Raw genomic sequence first — 21,224 nt, 5'->3', positions numbered from 1 at the left:
CCTCTGACAGTGCAGCACTCCCTCAGTACTGATCCTCAGACAGTGCAGCACTCCCTCAGTACTGGCCCTCTGACAGTGCGGCGATCCCTCAGTACTGATCCTCAGACAGTGCAGCACTCCCTCAGTACTGATCCCCTGACAGTGCAGCACTCCCTCAGTACTGACCCTCTGACAGTGCAGCACTCCCTCAGTACTGACCCTCTGACAGTGCAGCACTCCCTCAGTACTGATCCTCAGACAGTGCGGCACTCCCTCAGTACTGACCCTCTGACAGTGCAGCATTCCCTCAGTACTGACCCTCTGACAGTGCAGCACTCCCTCAGTACTGATCCTCAGACAGTGCAGCACTCCCTCAGTACTGATCCCCTGACAGTGCAGCACTCCCTCAGTACTGACCCTCTGACAGTGCAGCACTCCCTCAGTACTGACCCTCTGACAGTGCAGCACTCCCTCAGTACTGATCCTCAGACAGTGCGGCACTCCCTCAGTACTGACCCTCTGACAGTGCAGCATTCCCTCAGTACTGACCCTCTGACAGTGCAGCACTCCCTCAGTACTGACCCTCTGACAGTGCAGCACTCCCTCAGTACTGACCCTCTGACAGTGCGGCATTCCCTCAGTACTGACCCTCTGACAGTGCAGCACTCCCTCAGTACTGACTCTGACAGTGCGGCACTCTCTCAGTACTGACCCTCTGACAGCGCAGCGCTCCCTCAGTACTGACCCTCTGACAGTGCGGCATTCCCTCAGTACTGACCCTCTGACAGTGCAGCACTCCCTCAGTACTGACTCTCTGACAGTGCGGCACTCTCTCAGTACTGACCCTCTGACAGTGCAGCACTCCCTCAGTACTGACCCTCTGACAGTGCAGCACTCCCTCAGTACTGACCCTCTGACAGTGCAGCACTCCCTCAGTACTGACCCTGTGACAGTGCAGCACTCCCTCAGTACTGACCCTCAGACAGCGCAGCACTCCCTCAGTACTGACTCTCTGACAGTGCGGCACTCTCTCAGTACTGACCCTGTGACAGTGCAGCACTCCCTCAGTACTGACCCTCAGACAGCGCAGCACTCCCTCAGTACTGACCCTCAGACAGTGCAGCACTCCCTCAGTACTGACTCTCTGACAGTGCGGCACTCTCTCAGTACTGACCCTCTGACAGTGCAGCACTCCCTCAGCACTGACCCTCTGACAGTGCAGCACTCCCTCAGTACTGACCCTCTGACAGTGCAGCACTCCCTCAGTACTGACCCTGTGACAGTGCAGCACTCCCTCAGTACTGACCCTCTGACAGTGCAGCACTCCCTCAGTACTGACCCTCTGACAGTGCAGCACTCCCTCAGTACTGACCCTGTGACAGTGCAGCACTCCCTCAGTACTGACCCTCTGACAGTGCAGCACTCCCTCAGTACTGATCCTCAGACAGCGCAGCACTCTCTCAGTACTGACCCTCCGACAGTGTGGCACTCCCTCAGTACTGACCCTCTGACAGTGCGGCGCTCCCTCAGTACTGACCCTCTGACAGTGCGGCACTCCCTCAGTACTGACCCTCTGACAGTGCGGCACTCCCTCAGTACTGACCCTCTGACAGTGCGGCGCTCCCTCAGTACTGACCCTCTGACAGTGCAGCACTCTCTCAGTACTGACCCTCTGACAGGGCAGCAGTCTCTCAGTACTGACCCTCTGACAGTGCGGCACTCCCTCAGTACTGACCCTCTGACAGTGCAGCACTCTCTCAGTACTGATCCTCTGACAGTGCAGCACTCTCTCAGTACTGACCCTCTGACAGGGCAGCAGTCTCTCAGTACTGACCCTCTGACAGTGCAGCACTCCCTCAGTACTGACCCTCTGATAGCGCAGCAGTCCCTCAGTACTGACCCTCTGACAGTGCAGCACTCTCTCAGTACTGACCCTCTGACAGGGCAGCAGTCTCTCAGTACTGACCCTCTGACAGTGCAGCACTCTCTCAGTACTGACCCTCTGACAGTGCAGCACTCTCTCAGTACTGACCCTCTGACAGTGCAGCACTCTCTCAGTACTGACCCTCTGACAGGGCAGCAGTCTCTCAGTACTGACCCTCTGACAGTGCAGCACTCTCTCAGTACTGACCCTCTGACAGTGCAGCACTCTCTCAGTACTGACCCTCTGACAGTGCAGCACTCCCTCAGTACTGACCCTCTGACAGTGCGGCGCTCCCTCAGCACTGACCCTTTGACAGTGCAGCACTCCCTCAGTACTGACCCTCTGACAGTGCAGCACTCCCTCAGTACTGACCCTCTGACAGTGCGGCGCTCCCTCAGCACTGACCCTTTGACAGTGCAGCACTCCCTCAGTACTGACCCTCTGACAGTGCAGCACTCCCTCAGTACTGACCCTCTGACAGTGCAGCACTCTCTCAGTACTGACCCTCTGACAGGGCAGCAGTCTCTCAGTACTGACCCTCTGACAGTGCGGCACTCCCTCAGTACTGACCCTCTGACAGTGCAGCACTCTCTCAGTACTGATCCTCTGACAGTGCAGCACTCCCTCAGTACTGACCCTCTGACAGTGCAGCACTCCCTCAGTACTGACCCTCTGACAGTGCAGCACTCTCTCAGTACTGACCCTCTGACAGGGCAGCAGTCTCTCAGTACTGACCCTCTGACAGTGCGGCACTCCCTCAGTACTGACCCTCTGACAGTGCGGCACTCCCTCAGTACTGACCCTCTGACAGTGCAGCACTCCCTCAGTACTGACCCTCTGACAGTGCAGCACTCTCTCAGTACTGATCCTCTGACAGTGCAGCACTCTCTCAGTACTGACCCTCTGACAGGGCAGCAGTCTCTCAGTACTGACCCTCTGACAGTGCAGCACTCCCTCAGTACTGACCCTCTGATAGCGCAGCAGTCCCTCAGTACTGACCCTCTGACAGTGCAGCACTCTCTCAGTACTGACCCTCTGACAGGGCAGCAGTCTCTCAGTACTGACCCTCTGACAGTGCAGCACTCTCTCAGTACTGACCCTCTGACAGTGCAGCACTCTCTCAGTACTGACCCTCTGACAGTGCATCACTCTCTCAGTACTGACCCTCTGACAGTGCATCACTCTCTCAGTACTGACCCTCTGACAGTGCATCACTCTCTCAGCACTGACCCTTTGACAGTGCAGCACTCCCTCAGTACTGACCCTCTGACAGTGCAGCACTCCCTCAGTACTGACCCTTTGACAGCGCAGCGCTCTCTCAGTGCTGACCCTCTGACAGTGCAGCACTCTCTCAGCACTGACCCTTTGACAGTGCAGCACTCCCTCAGTACTGACCCTCTGACAGTGCAGCACTCCCTCAGTACTGACCCTTTGACAGTGCAGCACTCCCTCAGTACTGACCCTCTGACAGTGCAGCACTCCCTCAGTACTGACCCTTTGACAGCGCAGCGCTCTCTCAGTACTGACCCTCTGACAGTGCATCACTCTCTCAGCACTGACCCTCTGACAGTGCAGCACTCCCTCAGTACTGACCCTCTGACAGTGCGGCCCTCCCTCAGCACTGACCCTTTGACAGCGCAGCACTCCCTCAGTACTGACCTTCTGACAGTGCGGCACTCCCTCAGTACTGACCCTCTGACAGTGCATCACTCTCTCAGTACTGACCCTCTGACAGTGCAGCACTCCCTCAGTACTGACCCTCTGACAGTGCGGCCCTCCCTCAGTACTGACACTCTGACAGCGCAGCGCTCTCTCAGTGCTGACCCTCTGGGTGGCACGGTGGCGCAGTGTTTAGCACTGCTGCTTCACGGTTCTGAGGACTCGGGTTCCATGCCGATCCCGGGTGACAATGTGTGGGTCTCACCCCCACAACCCAAAGATGTGCAGGGTAGGTGGATTGGACACGCTAAATTGCCCCTTAATTGGACAAATTAGGTTTATTTATAAATTTTAAAAAAGTATTCATCCCCTGACAGTGCGGCGCTCCCTCAGTACTGACCCTCAGACAGTGCAGCACTCCCTCAGTACTGACCCTCTGACAGTGCAGCACTCCCTCAGTACTGACCCTCTGACAGTGCGGCGCTCCCTCAGTACTGACCCTCAGACAGTGCAGCACTCCCTCAGTACTGACCCTCTGACAGTGCAGCACTCCCTCAGTACTGACCCTCTGACAGTGCGGCACTCCCTCAGTACTGACCCTCAGACAGTGCAGCACTCCCTCAGTACTGACCTTCTGACAGTGCGGCGCTCCCTCAGTACTGACCCTCAGACAGTGCAGCACTCCCTCAGTACTGACCCTCGGACAGTGGGGCACTCCCTCAGTACTGACCCTCGGACAGTGCAGCACTCCCTCAGTACTGACCCTCTGACAGTACTGTACTCCCTCAGTACTGACCCTCGGACATTGCAGCACTCCCTCAGTACTGACCCTCTGACAGTGCAGTGCTCCCTCAGTACTGACCCTCTGACAGTGTGGCGTTCCCTCAGTACTGACCCTCTGACAGTGCAGTGCTCCCTCAGTACTGACCCTCTGACAGTGCAGTGCTCCCTCAGTACTGACCCTCTGACAGTGCGGCGCTCCCTCAGTACTGACCCTCTGACAGTGCAGCACTCCCTCAGTACTGACCCTCCGACAGTGCAGCACTCCCTCAGTACTGACCCTCTGACAGTGCAGTGCTCCCTCAGTAATGACCCTCTGACAATGCAGTGCTCCCTCAGTACTGATCCTCTGACAGTGTAGCGCTCACTCAGTACTGCCCCTCTGACAGTGCGGCGCTCCCTCAGTACTAACCCTCTGACAGTGCAGTGCTCCCTCTGTACTGACCCTCTGACAATGCAGTGCTCCCTCAGTACAGATCCTCTGACAGTGCGGTGCTCCCTCAGCACTGACCCTCTGACAGTGCAGCACTCCCTCAGTACTGACCCTCTGACAGTGCAGCACTCCCTCAGCACTGACCCGCTGACAGTGCGGCACTCCCTCAGTATTAACCCTCTGGCAGTGCGGCGCTCCCTCAGTTCGCTCCCTCTGACAATGCAGTGCTCCCTCAGTACTGACAATCTGACAATGCGGCACTCCCTTAGTAGTGACCGTCTGACAATGCAGTGCTCCCTCAGTACTAACCCTCTGACGGTGCAGTGCTCCCTCAGTACTGACCCTCTGACAGTGCAGTGCTCCCTCAGTACTGACCCTCTGACAATGCAGTGCTCCCTCAGTACTGATCCTCTGACAGTGCAGTGCTCCCTCAGCACTGACCCTCTGACAGTGCAGCACTCCCTCAGTACTGACCCTCTGACAGTGCGGCGCTCCCTCAGTACTGACACTCTGACAATGCAGTGCTCCCTCAGTTTTGACCCTCTGACAGTGCGGCACTCCCTCAGTACTGACCCTCTGACAGTGCGGCACTCCCTCAGTACTGACCCTCTGACAGTGCAGTGCTCTGTCACTGATGAATCACTAACTGGAATACATTTCCTGGGTGTTAGACTTTGAACTGGGCAAACTTGAAATGTTGAATTCACATTCCTGTAGTAATGAGCGAATGAGAGGTCTCCAGCTATATTCTGTTGCCTTAAGAAAGTCCTGTCCCTTTAAGAGAGCGGTGCCTTTAATTGCCTGTGGCCAGGTATTGGTGGGTGGGACGGTTTAGGATTAAAATGCCTCCGGGAGAACAGAGCGAACTGGGTGTTGCTGCTGTGTTTCTCAATCAGTGCTATTCGCTATGGTTCCTGTTTAACAGGGCTGCCGTTCCTACATGGATTGGGAATGGTACAGTTTTCTCCTGATCCTGTTCCTGCTCCCAGATCGCAACAGCTGTGAGGAAGGTGAGGACCGGAGATTCTGTACAACATCGGACCTGATGAGAGTGTTTGTGTGTCCATGCTCACACTATGAGTGTGTGTGTGTGTGTGTCTATGCTCACACTGTGTGCGTGTGTGTCTATGCTCACACTGTGTGCGTGTGTGTCCATGCTCACACTGTGTGCGTGTGTGTCCATGCTCACACTGTGTGTATGTGTGCGTGTGTGTCCATGCTCGCACTGTGTGCGTGTGTGTCCATGCTCACACTGTGTGTGTGTGTGCGTGTGTGTCCATGCTCACACTGTGTGCGTGTGTGTCCATGCTCACACTGTGTGCATGTGTGTCCATGCTCACACTGTGTGTGTGTGTGTGTTTATGCTCACACTGTGTGTGTGTGTGTGTGTCCATGCTCACAATGTGTGCATGTGTGTCCATGCTCACACTGTGTGTGTGTGTGTTTATGCTCACACTGTGTGTGTGTGTGTGTGTCTATGCTCACACTGTGTGTGTGTGTGTGTGTGTCTATGCTCACACTGTGTGTGTGTGTGTGTGTGTGTGTGTGTTTATGCTCACACTGTGTGTGTGTGTGTCTATGCTCACACTGTGCGTGTGTGTCTATGCTCACACTGTGTGCGTGTGTGTCCATGCTCACAATGTGTGTGTGTGTGTTTATGCTCACACTGTGTGTGTGTGTGTCTATGCTCACACTGTGTGTGTGTGTGTCTATGCTCACACTGTGCGTGTGTGTCTATGCTCACACTGTGTGCGTGTGTGTCTATGCTCACACTGTGTGCGTGTGTGTGTCCATGCTCACACTGTGCGTGTGTGTCTATGCCCACACTGTGTGTGTGTGTGTGTGTCCATGCTCACACTGTGTGTGTGTGTGTCCATGCTCACACTGTGTGTGTGTGTGTCCATGCTCACACTGTGTGTGTGTGTGTCCATGCTCACACTGTGTGTGTGTGTGTCCATGCTCACACTGTGTGTGTGTGTGTCCATGCTCACACTGTGTGTGTGTGTGTCCATGCTCACACTGTGTGTGTGTGTGTCCATGCTCACACTGTGTGCGTGTGTGTCCATGCTCACACTGTGCGTGTGTGTCCATGCTCACACTGTGTGCGTGTGTGTCCATGCTCACACTGTGTGTGTGTGTCTATGCTCACACTGTGTGTGTGTGTGTGTGTGTCCATGCGCACACTGTGTGCGTGTGTGTCCATGCGCACACTGTGTGCGTGTGTGTCCATGTGCACACTGTGTGCGTGTGTGTCCATGCGCACACTGTGTGCGTGTGTGTCCATGCTCACACTGTGTGTGTGTCCATGCTCACACTGTGTGTGTGTGTCTATGCTCACACTGTGTGTGCGTGTGTGTCCATGCGCACACTGTGTGCGTGTGTGTCCATGCGCATACTGTGTGTGTGTGTGTGTTTATGCTCACACTGTGTGTGTGTGTGTGTCTATGCTCACACTGTGTGTGCGTGTGTGTCCATGCGCACACTGTGTGCGTGTGTGTCCATGCGCATACTGTGTGTGTGTGTGTGTTTATGCTCACACTGTGTGTGTGTGTGTGTCTATGCTCACACTGTGTGTGTGTGTGTGTCCATGCTCACACTGTGTGTGTGTGTGTGTGTGTGTGTCCATGCTCACACGGTGTGTGTGTGTGTCCATGCTCACACGGTGTGTGTGTGTGTCCATGCTCACACTGTGTGCGTGTGTGTCCATGCTCACACTGTGTGCGTGTGTCCATGCTCACACTGTGTGCGTGTGTGTCCATGCTCACACTGTGTGCGTGTGTGTCCATGCTCACACTGTGTGCGTGTGTGTCCATGCTCACACTGTGCGCGTGTGTGTCCATGCTCACACTGTGCGTGTGTGTCCATGCTCACACTGTGCGTGTGTGTCCATGCTCACACTGTGCGTGTGTGTCCATGCTCACACTGTGTGTGTGTGTCCATGCGCACACTGTGTGCGTGTGTGTCCATGCGCATACTGTGTGTGTGTGTGTATGTGTTTATGCTCACACTGTGTGTGTGTGTTTATGCTCACACTGTGTGTGTGTGTTTATGCTCACACTGTGTGTGTGTGTCTATGCTCACACGGTGTGTGTGTGTGTCCATGCTCACACTGTGTGTGTGTGTGTCCATGCTCACACTGTGTGTGTGTGTGTGTGTCCATGCTCACACTGTGTGTGTGTGTGTCCATGCTCACACTGTGTGTGTGTGTGTGTCCATGCTCACACTGTGTGTGTGTGTGTGTCCATGCTCACACTGTGTGTGTGTGTGTGTGTCCATGCTCACACTGTGCGTGTGTGTCCATGCTCACACTGTGCATGTGTGTCCATGCTCACACTGTGTGTGTGTGTCTATGCTCACACTGTGTGTGTGTGTGTGTGTCCATGCGCACACTGTGTGCGTGTGTGTCCATGCGCACACTGTGTGCGTGTGTGTCCATGCGCATACTGTGTGTGTGTGTGTGTGTTTATGCTCACACTGTGTGTGTGTGTGTTTATGCTCACACTGTGTGTGTGTGTCTATGCTCACACTGTGTGTGTGTGTCCATGCTCACACTGTGTGTGTGTGTGTCCATGCTCACACTGTGTGTGTGTGTGTGTGTGTGTCCATGCTCACACTGTGTGTGTGTGTGTGTCCATGCTCACACTGTGTGTGTGTGTGTGTCTATGCTCACACTGTGTGTGTGTGTGTGTCTATGCTCACACTGTGTGTGTGTGTGTCCATGCTCACACTGTGTGTGTGTGTGTGTGTGTGTCCATGCTCACACTGTGTGTGTGTGTGTGTGTGTGTGTTTATGCTCACACTGTGTGTGTGTGTGTGTCTATGCTCACACTGTGTGTGTGTGTGTCCATGCTCACACTGTGTGTGTGTGTGTGTGTCCATGCTCACACTGTGTGTGTGCGTGTCCATGCTCACACTGTGTGTGTGTGTGTTTATGCTCACACTGTGTGTGTGTGTGTCCATGCTCACACTGTGTGTGTGTGTCCATGCTCACACTGTGTGTGTGTGTGTGTTTATGCTCACACTGTGTGTGTGTGTGTGTGTGTCTATGCTCACACTGTGTGTGTGTGTCTATGCTCACACTGTGTGTGTGTGTGTCTATGCTCACACTGTGTGTGTGTGTGTGTTTATGCTCACACTGTGTGTGTGAGTGTGTCTATGCTCACACTGTGTGTGTGTGTCCATGCTCACACTGTGTGTGTGTCCATGCTCACACTGTGTGTGTGTGTGTCCATGCTCACACTGTGTGTGTGTGTGTCCATGCTCACACTGTGTGTGTGTGTGTCCATGCTCACACTGTGTGTGTGTGTGTCCATGCTCACACTGTGTGTGTGTGTGTCCATGCTCACACTGTGTGTGTGTGTGTCCATGCTCACACTGTGTGTGTGTGTGTCCATGCTCACACTGTGTGTGTGTGTGCCCATGCTCACACTGTGTGTGTGTGTGTCCATGCTCACACTGTGTGTGTGTGTGTCCATGCTCCCACTGTGTGTGTGTGTGTCCATGCTCCCACTGTGTGTGTGTGTGTCCATGCTCCCACTGTGTGTGTGTGTGTCCATGCTCCCACTGTGTGTGTGTGTGTCCATGCTCCCACTGTGTGTGTGTGTGTCCATGCTCCCACTGTGTGTGTGTGTGTCCATGCTCCCACTGTGTGTGTGTGTGTCCATGCTCCCACTGTGTGTGTGTGTGTCCATGCTCCCACTGTGTGTGTGTGTGTCCATGCTCCCACTGTGTGTGTGTGTCCATGCTCCCACTGTGTGTGTGTGTGTCCATGCTCCCACTGTGTGTGTGTGTGTCCATGCTCCCACTGTGTGTGTGTGTGTCCATGCTCCCACTGTGTGTGTGTGTGTCCATGCTCCCACTGTGTGTGTGTGTGCCCATGCTCCCACTGTGTGTGTGTGTGTCCATGCTCACACTGTGTGTGTGTGTGTCCATGCTCCCACTGTGTGTGTGTGTGTCCATGCTCCCACTGTGTGTGTGTGTGTCCATGCTCCCACTGTGTGTGTGTGTGTCCATGCTCCCACTGTGTGTGTGTGTGTCCATGCTCCCACTGTGTGTGTGTGTGTGTCCATGCTCCCACTGTGTGTGTGTGTCCATGCTCCCACTGTGTGTGTGTGTGTGTCCATGCTCCCACTGTGTGTGTGTGTGTCCATGCTCCCACTGTGTGTGTGTGTGTCCATGCTCCCACTGTGTGTGTGTGTGTCCATGCTCCCACTGTGTGTGTGTGTGTCCATGCTCCCACTGTGTGTGTGTGTGTCCATGCTCCCACTGTGTGTGTGTGTGTCCATGCTCACACTGTGTGTGTGTGTGTCCATGCTCACACTGTGTGTGTGTGTGTCCATGCTCACACTGTGTGTGTGTGTCCATGCTCACACTGTGTGTGTGTGTCCATGCTCACACTGTGTGTGTGTCCATGCTCACACTGTGTGTGTGTCCATGCTCACACTGTGTGTGTCTGTGTCCATGCTCACACTGTGTGTGTGTGTGTGTGTGTGTCCATGCTCACACTGTGTGTGTGTGTGTGTGTGTGTCCATGCTCACACTGTGTGTGTGTGTGTGTGTGTGTCCATGCTCACACTGTATGTGTGTGTGTCCATGCACACACTGTATGTGTGTGTGTCCATGCTCCCACTGTGTGTGTGTGTGTTCATGCTCCCACTGTGTGTGTGTGTGTCCATGCTCACACTGTTTGTGTGTGTCCATGCTCACACTGTTTGTGTGTGTCCATGTGTGTGTGTGTGTCCATGCTCACACTGTGTGTGTGTGTGTGTGTCAATGCTCACACTGTGTGTGTGTGTCAATGCTCACACTGTGTGTGTCTGTCCGTGCTCACACTTTGTGTGTGTGTGTGTCCATGCTTACACTGTGTGTGTGTGTGTGTGTCAATGCTCACATTGTGTGTGTGTGTCCATGCTCACACTGTGTGTGTGTGTGTGTGTCCATGCTCACACTGTGTGTGTGTGTGTGTGTCCATGCTCACACTGTGTGTGTGTGTGTGTGTCCATGCTCACACTGTGTGTGTGTGTGTGTGTGTGTCCATGCTCACACTTTGTGTGTGTGTGTGTGTCCATGCACACACTTTATGTGTGTGTGTCCATGCTCACACTGTGTGTGTGTGTGTGTGTGTGTGTCCATGCTCACACTGTGTGTGTGTGTCCATGCACACACTGTATGTGTGTGTGTCCATGCACACACTGTATGTGTGTGTGTCCATGCTCACACTGTGTGTGTGTGTGTCCATGCACACACTGTATATGTGTGTGTCCATGCACACACTGTATGTGTGTGTGTCCATGCACACACTGTATGTGTGTGTGTCCATGCACACACTGTATGTGTGTGTGTCCATGCTCACACTGTGTGTGTGTGTGTCCGTGCTCACACTTTGTGTGTGTGTGTGTGTCCATGCTCACACTGTGTGTGTGTGTCCATGCTCACACTGTGTGTGTGTGTGTGTGTGTGTGTGTGTCTATGCTCACACTGTGTGTGTGTGTCCATGCTCACACTTTGTGTGTGTGTGTGTGTGTGTCCATGCTCACACTGTGTGTGTGTGTGTGTGTGTGTCCATGCTCACACTGTGTGTGTGTGTGTGTGTGTGTGTGTGTGTCCATGCTCACACTGATGTGGAGATGCCGGCGTTGGACTGGGGTGAGCACCGTACGAAGTCTTACAACACCAGGTTAAAGTCCAACAGGGTTGTTTCGATGTCACTAGCTTTCGGAGCGCTGCTCCTTCCTCAGGTGAATGAAGAGGTCTGTTCCAGAAACACATATATAGACAAATTCAAAGATGCCAAACAATGCTTGGAATGCAAGCATTAGCAGGTGATTAAATCTTTACAGATCCAGAGATGGGGTAACCCCAGGTTAAAGAGGTGTGAATTGTGTCAAGCCAGGACAGTTGGTAGGATTTTGCAGGCCAGATGGTGGGGGATGAATGTAATGCGACATGAATCCCTGCACATCTTTGGACTGTGGGAGGAAACCGGAGCACCCGGAGGAAACCCACGCAGACACGGGGAGGATGTGCAGACTCCGCACAGACAGTGACCCAAGCCGGAATCGAACCTTGGACCCTGGAGCTGTGAAACCACAGTGCTAACCACTGTGCTATCGTGCTATAATAGAACTGTATCACTGACAAAGTATTCAAATATTTTATATCACACACAGAAATAGCTTAAAATTACCCTTTAAACACGAGTCCAGACAGTGAAATGCGGACTTCCGGTGGCAGCCATGGTGTGAATGGTCGCACAATTGGCAGCTCCCGCTTGTGGAGGTGTTTTGGGGCCTCTTCCCCGATTAACAGGCAGATGTTTCAGTGGAAAAAGGTGCAGGAGTGGAGGAAGAAGAGTTTGTCCCACCGGTGGATGGATTCGTGGACCAGGAGTGGTTTTAGGTGAAAGGAGCTGTTGGAGCGAGAAACTTTCCCTGCGACACGTGGGAAGACGGCAGAGGGTAAGGGACCGGCCCTAACATCTCAGTGTCTGTGGAGCAGTTGGTGGACGTCTTGAACGAGAAGTTCACCCAGCAAAGGAAGGAGGCTCTGGAGGGCCTGGCGAGGACGGTGGATCCCATTGAGGCGGGGATTGACCGCATGGAGGTGAGGCTGGAGGGAGTGGACGCTGGCTCGTGTGTGGCCAAGATGTTGGAGAAGTTGCTGGGAGAGGGGGGTCTTCGAGCGGCCCCTGGTGGTGGACCTGGGCCCTGATCAGGAAACCGCAGGGTAACAAGCCGCCGAGGGCGATGGTGGTGTGGCTGCACTGGTTTCCAGACAAGGAGCAGATCCTGAGGTGGGCCAGGACGAGACAGTGTACCTGGGAGGGCTGTGAGCTTCGAGTGTACCAGGAGCTGGGTGCGGAGCTGGCCAAGAAGAGAGCGGGCTTTAATAAGGCGAAGGCTGCCCTCTTTAAGAAGGGGATGCTATACGCTGGAGGAAGCGATGGAGTTTGTGAGAAACAATGGGCTGGGAGGAGATGGAGGACGTTGAACTTTGGAGGAGGGTATGGGGGCGATGCAGGCGGGGAAGGCCCCAGGCCTGGAAGGGTTCCTGGTGGAATTCTGCAAAAGGTTTTGCGGGACTTGAGGCCCTGCTGGTAAGGGTATTTAATGAGGTGAGGGAGCAGGGTGTTCCCCCGACGTTATCACAGGCCTCGATGTCTGTAATTCCAAAGAGAGATAAGGATCCGGACAGTGTGGGTCGTACAGGCCAATTTCAATGTTAAATCGGGGCGCCAAGTTGTTGGCCAATATCTTGGCCTCAAGGATTGAGGACTGTGTGCCGGGGGTGGTAGGGGAGGACCAGGATGGGGTTTGTTAAGGGGAGGCATTTGTTGGCTAACATCAGGCGGTAGTTAAATTATAATGATGCCCCCCCGGAGGGAAGGAGTGTGGAGGTGGTGGTCGCCATGGATGCGGAGAAGGCCTTTGAACGTGTGGAGTGGGATTATCTGTGGGAGGTGCTGGGGCGGTTTGGGTTTGTGGACTGGGTCCGGCTGTTGTACCGGGTACCGGTAGCAGGTGTATGAACGAACCGGGTGAGTTCAGAATATTTCAAGCTGCACCCGGGGACATGGCAGGATGCCCACACTCCCCATTGCTCTTTGCCTTGTCTATAGAGCCATTGGCGCTGAGAGTGTCAAGGGACTGACAGGGTATAGTGCGGGGTGGAGCACAGGGTCTTGTTTAACACGGACGATTTACTGCTCTTTATATCAAACCGGTTGGAAGTTATTGGGGGGATTATGGGCATATTGGAAGAATGTGGTCGGTTCTCGGGGTCCATATTGAATGTGGGGAAGGGCGAGGTTTTGGCGATCCAAGCGAGGGGGCAGAAGAGGCTGGGGGAGTTGCTGTTTAGAGCAGGGGGGGGGGGGCGGGGGAGCTCTCGTTATCTGGGCACGGGGGTGGCACGGGGGTGGGAGCAGCTGAGTCTGGCTCGGTTGCTGGAACAGATGAAGGGGGATTTTAGGAGGTGGGATGTGCTCCCGCTGTCGCTGGCGGGACAGGTGCAGTCGGTGAAGATGACGGTTCTCCCGAGGTTCTTATTTGTGTTCCAGAATCTCCCAATCTTCATTCCAATTAGAAGGTGCTGCTGGAGCGGGGTCGAGAGGGAGGGCGGGTTAGCTCTACCCAATTGAATGAACGATGATCGGGCAGCGAATATAGCTATGGTGAGGAAGTGGGTAGTGGGGAGGGGTCGGTGTGGGAGCGGATGGAGGCGGCATCTTCTAAAGACATGAGCTTGGGGGCATTGGAGGAATTTGAGTTGCCCGCTGGGAATGGGTTCCGGTATTTACAGGTGAGGGATTTTGTCAGGAAGCAGGTACCGCCCTTTCCTCACCTGCTGCCCCAGGGGCTACAGGACAAGGTTGTGTCAAAAACAGGAGGAGGTGAGGGTAAAGTGTTGGAAATTTACAAGGAGTTGATGGATTGGGAGGGAGCCCCAATAAGGCTGGTGAAATGGAAGTGTGAGGAAGAGTTGGGGAGGGAGATGGAGTCTAGTGTCATGTGAGAGTACCTTTAAGAAATGGATGTTTAAGCAATGTACTTTTGAGAAAACAGTGATGTCAGAGAGTGGGTGGAGCTGAGCTCAGTTCAGCCATTTTGCAGTTTTTTAGTTTCAGTTTGAAAAAGAGCTTGGGTGTGTGTCTGTGTTTTGCAGTGAGCTGAATCTGCTGTGATCTCTGCCATGAAAGACTATCTCTGGATCATTTGGGTGATTTAAACTCATAATAGTAAGGCCTTTAACCTGATATATTTCTGTTTAAAGGTGTTAAGTCTCTCTTGGATGTTGAAAGGAATAACTGAAGGACTATTTAGTGTTGTAATATTTTCGGGGTTATCTTTGAAGTAAGGGATGTTAAGAGATCCAATGTTTATTTAAAAGTGTTAAGTTGAGTTCATGGAATAAACCTTGTTTTGTGTTTAAAAACCCACGTGTCCATAATTGTAATCCCACACCTGGAGAACAAGCCGTGTGCTCGGAAAAGCAACAATACATTAAAGAGGGAGGTTGGTTGAACTCCGTGATACATTTTGGGGTTCTGAACACCCCTCACCCATAACAATTGGGGGCTTGAGGGGGATAAATGTCTATCTATTGGATTGGCTTTTGTGAACTTAAAGACAGTGAAGGGTTGTTGCTTTTCCGGTGAGGTATTAGTTTAAGTGGGGAGAGTGTTGGGAACAATGGCTCTTTCAGAGGCTCAGAAGTTTTTGGGGTAGAGACGGTCACACGTAGTACCTTACGGACAGAGACTAAAAGCAGACTGTTAGATTTGGCAAGAACATTGCAGTTAACATCACCTGACAAAATGCGAAAAGATGAGGTAATTATGGTGGTGGTTAAGCATTTAAAGTTGCCTGAGATAGAGTTTGACTCATTGGAAATGGCAAAAATTCAGTTGCAAATTAAACAAATGGAATATCAGAAATAATTAAAGCGGCTTGAATACGAGAGAGAGAGAGTGAAAAAGAAAGAGAAAGAGAGAGAGGAAAAAGAAAAGGAGAGAGAAGAAAGGAGAAAAGAAAGAATAGCCCTAGCAGAACAAAAAGAAAAAGAAAGGGAGATACAGATCAGGGAAAAAGATAAAGAGAGGGAGTTTGAACTTCAGAAAATGGCCATGAAACATGAGTCAGTTAAAATTGGCAGATGTAAAGGGAAACGTACAGTTGGATGATAGTGATGAGGATAGTGAGCAAGAGCGTCATAGTCTAAGGCTTGGTGGGAATCTATTTAAATATGTCCAAGCATTGCCAAGGTTTGACGAGAAGGAAGTGGGAGCTATTTTCATTTCATTTGAGAAGGTAGCTAAACAAATGAAATGGCCACAGGACATGTGGGTATTACTGATTCAAACAAAGCTGGTAGGTAGAGCTAGTGAAGTGTTTGCATCACTTCCGGAGCAGGTATCTGGAACGTATGAGGAGGTGAAGAAATCCATCTTAAGTGCATATGAGCTAGTGCCTGAAGCTTACAGACAAAGGTTTAGAAATTTAAGGAAAGAATTTGGTCAAACATACATGGAGTTTGAAAGGCTCAAACAGAGTAATTTTGATAGGTAGATAAGGGCTTTGAAAATAGACCAAACGTATGAAGCTCTCAGAGAAATTATACTTTTGGAGGAGATAAAAATTCAATTCCTGATGTAGTGAGAACTAGTGTGGAAGAACAGAGGGTTAAAACTGCGAGATTAGCAGTGGAAATGGCAGATGATTATGAATTAGTTCATCAATCAAAGATTGGTTTCCGACATCAGTTTCAGCCGGTGAGGGATAGAAACTGGGGACATGAGAAATACTCAAGTGATAAAGGTAAAGGTGATCTGATGGGAGATAATAAGGATAGTGTACCTCAGAGTAAAAAAGAAATCCAGGAGGGTGGAAAAGAAATGAAAAGTTTCAAATGTTTTCACTGTAATAATCTAGGCCATGTAAAGTCACAGTGTTGGTGGTTGAAGAAAAGCTCTGGGAAGGTTGATGTGGTAAAACAGGATAAGACAGTGGGGTTTGTTAAAGTGGTAAAGGAAAGCCCAAGGGAAGCGAAGGAGGTGCAAACGATTGTACAGCCTGTTCAAGAAGTAATTGTTAAGAAGGTGCCAGATTTCTTTAAAGAATTTACTTGTGTGGGTAAAGTTTACTCATGTGTATCAGGAGGAGCAGGTAAAGAAGTCACAATTTTAAGAGATACAGGAGCTAGTCAATCTTTAACGGTAAGAGATGAGGAACTTTGTAGTTTGGGAAGAATGTTGCCAGAAAAGGTGGTGATATGTGGAATTCAGGGTGAGAGGAGCAGAATTCCATTATACAAGGTAAGGTTGGAAAGTCCAGTGAAGAGTGGTGAAGTGGTAGTAGGAGTAATAGATGAACTATTTTGTCCAGGAATACAGTTTATCTTGGGTAATGATATAGCTGGATCGCAGGTGGGAGTAATGCCTACTGTGGTTGATAAGCCAGTGGAAAATCAGTCAACTGAAGCGTTGAAGGACGAATATCCTGGGATTTTTCCGGATTGTGTAGTAACCCGGTTGCAAAGTCACAGGTTAAGACAAGAGGAGAAATCAAAGAGTGAAGATGAAGTTGAAGTGCAATTATCAGAAACGATTTTTGATCAGATGGTTGAAAAAGAACAAGAACAGGTGGAGGATGAGGCGGATATTTTTAGTTCTGGGAAATTGGCGGAGTTACAACAGAAAGATGTAGAAATAAAATGGATATATCAGAAAGCATATACGGAAGAGGAATCTGAGAATATACCAGAGTGTTATTACCGTAAAAGCGATGTCTTGATGAGAAAATGGAGACCTGTACATATGCAGGTGGATGAAAAGTGGGCAGAAGTTCATCAAGTAGTATTGCCGGTAGGGCATAGAAAGGAGGTGTTGCGAGTTGCACATGAGGTACCAGTGGGAGGTCATTTGGGAATAAGGAAAACTCAAGCTAAAATCCAGAAACATTTTTATTGGCCTGGACTACATAAAGATGTAGTTAAATGTTGTCAATCATGTCACACATGTCAAGTGATAGGGAAACCTCAAGCAGTGATAAAACCAGCACCCTTAATACCCATACCAGCATTTGAGGAACCTTTTACAAGGGTTCTAATTGGTTGTGTAGGACCGCTTCCTAAAACAAAAAATGGGAATCAATACCTTTTGACTGTAATGGATGTGTCTACTAGGTTTCCAGCGGCCATTCCAGTACGTAATATTACAGCTAAAAGGATTGTGGAGGAGTTACTTAAATTCTTTACTAGATATGGACTACCCACAGAAATTCAATTGGATCAAGGAACAAATTTTACTTCAAAGTTATTCAAAGAAGTTGTGGATAGCTGAGGAATAAAACAATTTAAATCAACTGCGTACCAACCAGAATCGCAGGGAGCGTTAGAAAGGTGGCATCAGACATTAAAGACAGTGTTGAGGGCGTATTGTCAAGATTGTCCAGAGAATTGGGATAAAGGAACCCCATTCGTATTGTTTGTAATTAGGGATGCACCTAATGAGTCTACCAAATTTAGTCCTTTTGAACTAATTTTTGGTCATGAGGTAAGAGGACCACTTAAATTGATTAAGGAAAAATTGGTGGGTGAGAAATCGGAAATTACACTATTGGATTACGTGTCAAATTTTAGGGAACGATTAAATAGAGCAGGTGAATTGGCTAGACAACATTTGAAAGTTGCGCAAAATGTGATGAAACGGGTAGCGGACAAGAAATCCAAAGTTCGTAGTTTTGCCAGTGGGGATAAAGTTTTCGTGTTGTTACCAATGGTAGGTGAGCCTTTAAAAGCTAGGTTTTGTGGACCGTATCAGATTGAAAGGAAATTAAGTGAGATGAATTATGTGGTAAAAACACCAGATAGAAGGAAAACTCACCGAGTGTGTCATGTGAATATGCTTAAAAGGTACTTTGAAAGGGAAGGAGAGAAAAAGGAGGTTTTAATGATTTTAACTCAAAGTGACAAACCAAATCCAGATGACTGTGAATTTGACATAACTCAAATCAAATTCGAAAATGAGGATGTTCTTAAAAATTGGGATGAATTGTTAAGTTACCTTCCAGAGGAAAAACAAACTGACGTGAAAGAGTTATTGATATCAGATGGGCAAGTTTGTAGAGATAAATTGGGAAGTACTAAAATGGCTATACATGATGTAGATGTGGGAAATGCTGTTCCTATCAAACAACATCCATACAGACTTAATCCTTTAAAATTGGCACAGGTTAACAGAGAGATTGAGATTATGCTGAAGAATGGCATGATTGAAGTGGGTTGCAGCCAATGGAGCTCACCCATAGTGATGGTACCTAAACCAGACGGTACCCAACGGTTGTGTGTGGACTATCGAAAGGTGAATGCAGTTACAAGAAAGGACTCTTACCCTATCCCACGTTTGAAGGATTGCATTGAGAAAGTGGGACAATCTGCTTTTATTTCCAACTTCCAGACATGGAAAGAACATTGAAAACATCGTATGGAGTTCTTCGATCGACTTCAGGAGGCGGGTTTGGTGATGAACTTAGCTGAAAGTGAATTTGGAGAAGCCCGAATCACTTTCCTTGCGGAGTTTCCGATACCCTCAAGACGAAGGGAAATAATGCGATCTCCTAGCATGAATGAATTTGATCGAACAGCTGTGCAAAAGTTTTGTGGCGTGATTACTCCACTGATGGAATTGCTGAAGAAACGTTAAAAAATTCAATGGACAGCGGACTTTCACCAGGCATTTGACTGCCTGAAAGCTGTGATCACCAATGCTCCTGTATTGGAGAATTGCAAGGGACTCTGTGGTCAGATTGAACTAACTTATCTGATTCTAAAGATAAATGCCAAGGAGTAGAGGAATGGATGGATCTTGCAGAGACTTTGTTCCAAGAGACTGTCAATCGAGAAGGATTTCGGTTGGAGGAAGAAGAACAAAGAAAAATGTACTATATTATTGTACCTCTTTGCGTGTGTTTTTTTTTTTTTAAAAACAAAAAGGTATATTTACTGTGTACATTTCTTAGTGGATGGTGCAAAAGTGAAAAATGAAACCATCTTGAAGTTGATGGTTTATTTTTTTTTCTTGGGGGGAGGTGTCATGTGAGAGTACCTTTAAGAAATGGATGTTTAAGCAATGTACCTTTCCGAAAACAGTGATGTCAGAGTGGGTGGAGCTGAGCTCCGTTCAGCCATTTTGTAGTTTCAGTTTGGAGGAAAAGAGCTTGAGTGTGTGTCTGTGTTTGCAGTGAGCTGGATTTGCTGTGATATCTGCCATGAAAGACTATCTCTGGATCATTTGGGTGATTTAAACTCATACTAGTAAAGACTTTAATCTGATGTGTTTCTGTTTAGAAGTGTTAAGTCTCTCTTGGATGTTGAAAGGAATAACTGAAGGATTATTTAGTGTTGTAATATTGTCGGGGTTATCTTTGAAATAAGGGGGTGTTAAGAGGTCCAATGTTTGTTTAAAAGCGTTAAATTGAGTTCACGGAATAAACCTTGTTTTGTGTTTAAAAACCATTTGTCCATAATTGTAATCCCACACCGAGGGAACAAGCCGTGTGCTCGGAAAAGCAACAATAGCATTAAAGGGAGAGGTTGGTTGAACTCCATGATACATTTTGGGGTTGTGAAAACGCCTCGCCCATAACACTGGACTGTGGGAAGAGGCTCTGAGGAGAGTGAAGGCTTATTCAGTTCAAGGTGATCCACAGGGCACACATGACTGTGGCCAGGATGAACAGGTTCTATGAAGGGGTGGAGGATAGGTGTGGGCGGTGTGCAGGTGGTCCGCGAATCATGTCCATATGTTTTGGGCCTGTCCGAAGCTTGTGGGGTTCTGGCAGGGGTTTGCCGACATTATGTCAGAGGTCTTGAAGCGAAAGGTGGCTCCGAGTCCAGAGTTGGCGTTTCTTGGAGTGTCAGAAGACCTGGGGGTCCAGGGGGCGAGAGAGCCCAATGTCCTGGCCTTTGCCTCCTTGGTAGCCTGGTGATGGATATTATTAGAATGGAGGGGCCCGGGACGCCCGAAACCGGGGGTGTGGGTGGGTGACCTGGCAGAGTTTCTCAGGCTGGAAAAGATAAAAGTTCACCTTGAGAGGGTCTATGGAGGGGTTTGTCCGGAGATGGCAGCCGGCCATTGACTTCTTTGAAAATAGTTAAGATGTCAGGAATGGGGTGGTGGGTTGGGGGCGGGTGCGATGGATGGGAGGATGTAAAAAAGGAGGTTGGGGAGCGGGAGGTGGGATGGTGGGGTGTTAGATATTTAGTTGGCTTGATATTTGCAGCCCTGTTGGCTTGTTTTGGTTTATGGTTGTGTTTGATGTGTAAATATATAAATGCCGCAACAAAATATTTTTTTAAAAACACAGTGAACTACAATACCCTTACTTGCTATCTTTATTCCCACTTAAACAACAAGAAAATAGACCATCCCACCTCTCAATCTGCCCTAAATACCAATGGCCCAGAAGAATACTTATTTGCTTTACAGAGTTATTCTTTGAGAAAGAGATCTCTGGACACTGCTTTACAGAACAGATCTGACTGAGGTGCAAACCCCCTGCAGAATGTCTGTCTGGATATCTTCAAAAGCTGTTTCAACAGGGTTATTTGAGCTCCCCCTTGTCCTCAGGCAAGTCTGCAGTGCTTTAAATACAGTTAATCTTTTTTTAACTGACCTACAGTGAGAACAAACTGCCTTACCTGGTCTCAGCTTCAGTCAGATTTAAAGCTGAAACTGAAAAATGCTTTCTCAAAGCACCCTGATGCCTGGCTCCACCCAGCAATGACACCCAGCTGAAAACTAATTAATTCCCCAGGGAATCCCCTTCATCAAAACAAAATTGCATCGGTCCAAGATTTTATGACAGGTAATTGCACCTCAGGCTCTTATAACCTTTGTTGTCTTTCAAACCAATATTCTTTTAAAACATGACTGCAGCAGTCTAACACGCT

The 21,224-nt window shown here is 49.8% G+C and overlaps 1 protein-coding gene across 1 annotated transcript in view; it reads left to right on the top strand.

Annotated features, from left to right (window-relative positions):
* Positions 1 to 5,607: 5,607 nt before the first annotated feature.
* Positions 5,608 to 21,224, top strand: part of LOC140392265 (ephrin type-A receptor 2-like) — a 192,767-nt gene continuing 177,150 nt past the window's right edge. Inside the window, exon 1 of the mRNA XM_072477581.1 lies at positions 5,608 to 5,785. Coding sequence (XP_072333682.1) covers positions 5,716 to 5,785 — 70 coding nt within the window. The 5' untranslated portion in view covers positions 5,608 to 5,715. The remainder of the gene's footprint in view (positions 5,786 to 21,224) is intronic.

Source organism: Scyliorhinus torazame, chromosome 16 (assembly GCF_047496885.1).
Source record: "Scyliorhinus torazame isolate Kashiwa2021f chromosome 16, sScyTor2.1, whole genome shotgun sequence".
Taxonomy (NCBI): domain Eukaryota; kingdom Metazoa; phylum Chordata; class Chondrichthyes; order Carcharhiniformes; family Scyliorhinidae; genus Scyliorhinus; species Scyliorhinus torazame.
This window is presented reverse-complemented; position numbering and strand designations above follow the sequence as displayed.